This window comes from Fukomys damarensis, unplaced genomic scaffold (assembly GCF_012274545.1).
Source record: "Fukomys damarensis isolate Sample0158 unplaced genomic scaffold, DMR_v1.0_HiC HiC_scaffold_37, whole genome shotgun sequence".
Lineage (NCBI taxonomy): Eukaryota > Metazoa > Chordata > Mammalia > Rodentia > Bathyergidae > Fukomys > Fukomys damarensis.
In genome coordinates this window covers 51,165,252-51,169,440 of record NW_022900949.1, presented here as the reverse complement: position 1 = coordinate 51,169,440, position 4,189 = coordinate 51,165,252, and the positions used below count along the sequence as shown (strand labels likewise).

General features: G+C 43.4%; 1 protein-coding gene across 1 annotated transcript in view; it reads right to left on the bottom strand.

Moving 5' to 3' along the window:
• Window positions 1-3,047, bottom strand: part of Cldn18 (claudin 18) — a 29,748-nt gene extending 26,701 nt beyond the window's left edge. Inside the window, exon 1 of the mRNA XM_010625537.1 lies at window positions 2,828-3,047. Within this exon, the coding sequence (XP_010623839.1) occupies window positions 2,828-3,047 (220 nt within the window). The remainder of the gene's footprint in view (window positions 1-2,827) is intronic.
• Window positions 3,048-4,189: the final 1,142 nt, after the last annotated feature.

Below are 4,189 nucleotides of genomic sequence, written 5' to 3'. Positions count from 1 at the left end.
AACTCACAGTGATCCTCCTGCTTCAGCCTCCCGAGTGCTGGGATTACAGGCATGAGCCACCATGCCCGGCTTGTGTTAATAATATTGAAGTCAAAATAGTGAAATAGATGAAATACAACACCAGATTTGAGGCTGCATCTTTGTCCTGTTACAGCCCAAGTGGAAATTAACACCAAAAAGTTTTAAATTTGAGGTTATTGGCTTTTTCGGTGTTACTTATATTACATTCACAAGTGTGGTTTTTGTTCTCATGTAGGATTTACATAAGAATTTAAAAAAATATATAAAAGTAATATTGAAATAAGTATGATTTAAACCAACCTTGAAGGTCAATAAGAATTTATTATCTTTAAAAGGCATTTCTGTAACACTCTCTTCGAAAAATATTTTTGTAACCTGTCTTGTCATGGAATTCTCTCCAACACATGCATACACATGTACACACACACACAAATACAAGTACACATGCACAGGTTCTAAAATGTGAAACAGGCAGTCTCAGGCTGGCCTGTGATTCGTCTCTGCGCATGAGCAGGCCACCCCATCTCTGCTTCTCCATTGCTTTACTGTAACATATATGTGAAGGGTGTTGACTGCTGTTGGTCCAGGACCCACCCTAGGAGAGGACTGGGAGGGACTCAGAACCAGATGGAGACAAGACAGCTGGAGGGGAAGGTGCCTCTGCATGGAGGATTTCTACTCTGGATCAAGAGAGATTTCTTCTTTGTGTCTTAGAGCCTTATAGATCCCTAGTAGGTGTATGAGCTGGAGCTTCGGTTCAAACAGAGCAGGGTTCGAGCTTTGACAAGATCTACAAGTAACCTTGGGTGATTTACTTAGACTGGTTCTTTGTCTAAAAGGTTGATAATAGTAGTATCAATCTCATCAGTTTTTTTGTTGAATTACAAAAAATACTGAGAAGCAGTGGCTTACCCAAGTGCTAGTGCATGATGTATCACTTTAGTTTCTGCTCTGTGAAGCAGTACAAAGCCTTTATGTGTTCCCATGGGTGCTGTGTGTGGTATGAAGTCAGGCCAGGTTGATCTCAGGTTGTTTCTCTCCATGTGGCCTGTGGCTTTGTGTGGACCCAAGTCCTAGCCTCTGGACATTTTTTTTGTTATTGTTGTTATTTTGTACCTCAAGTGAAGGAGAATCCCACGGGCAAGTGGTTAGACTCAGAGCTGGGGAGGGGCAATAGGACCAGGGACAGGAAGTGGTTCATTCTCCTCCATTCCTAAGTGAAGGGTTAGGGTTACGGTTAGGTGAGACCAGCAGCTGATCACATCTGTTCATGTTCTATTGATACCTGGTCCCTTTCTCTCATCCTGGTTCTATTACTTTTGCCTTTGTCTTTCATCCTACTTTGATCTGGTCTGCATTCTTTTACTAGACTAATATTCTTGAAATATCTTAAGTAATCTTAAGTAAACCTCTCATGGATTTCCATGAAAGCTTGGCATTCAATGCCTTCCCTAACCCTTCCCACATAAACCCTGCCCAGTCAAGGTCATTCTCTCATTTATGCCCAATGAGATGTGGTAGCTTTTGCCCGTGCTGCATTTTTTTTTTCTGGAATACTGTTCCCTTCAAATCCAAACCACTCTTAAGAGTCTCCTGCGGTTTTTCTGTCTTGTTGCACAGCCTTTGTTGCATAGCTCTCTGCTCATCTCATCTCCCATAGCACCAGCCTTGGGCCCTCCTCACTTAGTACCTTGCACTGCCTAGCCAGGAGCATCCTATTTTCTTGGCATGCCAAGTCCACAGACTCTTGAGAGTGTAGGAAATACCCTATGCACAATTGTTGAATGTATATGAGAACGAATCATTCTAATTGACATCTTTACTTGTTGCCTCCTCTGCCCTCTATATCTAAGTCTTGACCTTGAAGTCAAATAGTCAATTCCTGGTAGGGAGTTCCCTGGTAGGGAATATTTTTCTATTTTAGATCCTGCCCAACTTAGATCAATTCTCCTATCAAGACTTTTATTTGTATTTATGGAAGGAACAAATAAACAAAATTTAAAATAACAAGTTTATCTTTGTCTTACTCTGTAGTCCAAGTGAAGGACACTTTTAACATTTTCTCTCTTGTGACTTAAATTTTTCTTCAAGCTGAAGTGACTAGTCTACTAAGCAAGTGAACGTTTAGTCCTGCAGTAGCTAGTGCACCAGTCTGGAGTAGGGCATGGCAGCCATAACACCTTTCCTTACAGGTCACTCGCCAGGCAGAGGTCCCTTTGCAGGGAGTGCCAGAAGTCCCATTCCTTGGGGCCAATACTTTCTAAAGTCAGAAACCTGGAGCCCCCGAGCAGAACCCATCTATCACATCTCGGAGAATCCTGGTTATTTTTCTCTGGCCATTTCTCTGTCCCATTTCTATTGCTGCTGCTTGCTTAGTCACCTGGGATCTGGGGCCAAGCACAAGGGCCCTGGAGTGGAATCTGTTCAGGAGCTAGGCAGTGTCCAACTCAGTGGGGAGAAACTTGAGGCTAAGTGAAGAAAATCACTAAAGTGTGGGATTCCGGAATACTGTTTTTATGAGTGAATGAAACTATGCTATTGCTCACATAGGACTTCCTAGAATAAAGTGGTCCTAGGAGAACTGGGAAGTATTTAGCTGGGGAAACAGGAGCTTCCAGGTCTGGAAAGCTCTCTCCCCAAGGTTTCTTTATTCCTGTAATGACACTTGTGGTGGTGGCTGTTATTCCTATAAAAAAGAATGCAATTCCTCTCTCTCCTGTGGTTCCTCTCTCATGTCCCAGGCAGAGGCCACAGTCTACTCTCCACCCCATTTCCCCAGTCATCTAGCAAGGCACCCAGTTCTTACCTGGCAGCCCCAGCAGGGTGAAGTAGCCCCGGCACTCAGTGAAGCCAGAGCTCTCTCGGACACAGGAGCGCCACAGCCCTTGGTAGTTGAACACAGCAGTCACTGGGTTGTTGTATAAGTCCTGGGTGCTCCATTGGTCCATGCAGGTTGCTGCAATGATGCCTGCAAGCCCGATCAGTGAAACCACAAATCCTAAGCCCTGGCAGGCAGTCACAGACATGATGGAGTATGGTGTCAATGTAGAGCACAGCAAGACAAAAGACAGCCCTGTTCTGAGGGTGCTAACTGTAGGGATGTAGTTTTCTCGGAGAGACTGGCGCACACGTCACGAATGGGCACTGTGATGTGTGTGTTTTGGGGCAGGGGACGACTCACCAGAGCCACCTGGGCTTGCCTTGCTCCTTTATCTACCCAAGTGAGATAATTTCCATAACATGGTACCAAGAGCCATTTGTTTCCAACCATATGTACACTCTACTCACTGTTTACTTTTTGAGGGAGTTTCTCTCCTGATTAACCAGATTTCCCTCTGCAAAGGGTAAAGCAAGAGCAGAGGTGGCTGCCTCAAAGGTGCTGTGGGCTTAGTGGGGCTTCCAGGGGCTAAAATACTTGGAGGTGCAATGGACAACCACCTTGCTTCAAAAACTTAAGCACAGATGATTATGAGGTATGATAAAGAATCACTGACTTTTGTTCATATTATTAGTTACATTTTGTAAGGTCCCAAAGAATGTTGAATTTAGCAAACACTGAATTATTGCTTAGAGGGGAAATATAGGGTTAGGTTCCTATGAACCTCTGGTCATGGAACTCGGGTCCTTGCGCTTGTGAGGCAGGCGGCAGAACCACTGAGCTAAATCCCCGGCCCTCATACACAACATTTTAAATGCCAATATAAATGCAACATTTTCAACACCAATATCAAATTTTATTTTATGTGTCTTTTTATTTAATGACAGCTTATTCACTACATATTGTTGGTTCATTAGCGCTGGTATCACAGTCAACAATAGTCATGCCCATCACCTAACATAGTAGTAGACCAAGTGTCCAAACCCATTTATTTTTCACAATGTGCCAACACTGCAATTAAACCTGAACACTGTTTTGGTTTAGAAAAAACAACTCACACATTAACATCCTTTGTCTTAGAACAACACATGTGCGGTAGGTTTGCCACCGCTGACCTAACACATGTATCTTCTCCATGAGGCATGGCACAGCCTACTTGTGCTTATAAATGGTAGATAGTGTTCAGCATTATGCACAGGGGCCATTTTAAACAGTAAAATTGACAAAAAGCACAGAAGTATTTCACCAAATATATTCCAAAAGGGATACTTGTTTACAATACGGGACCTG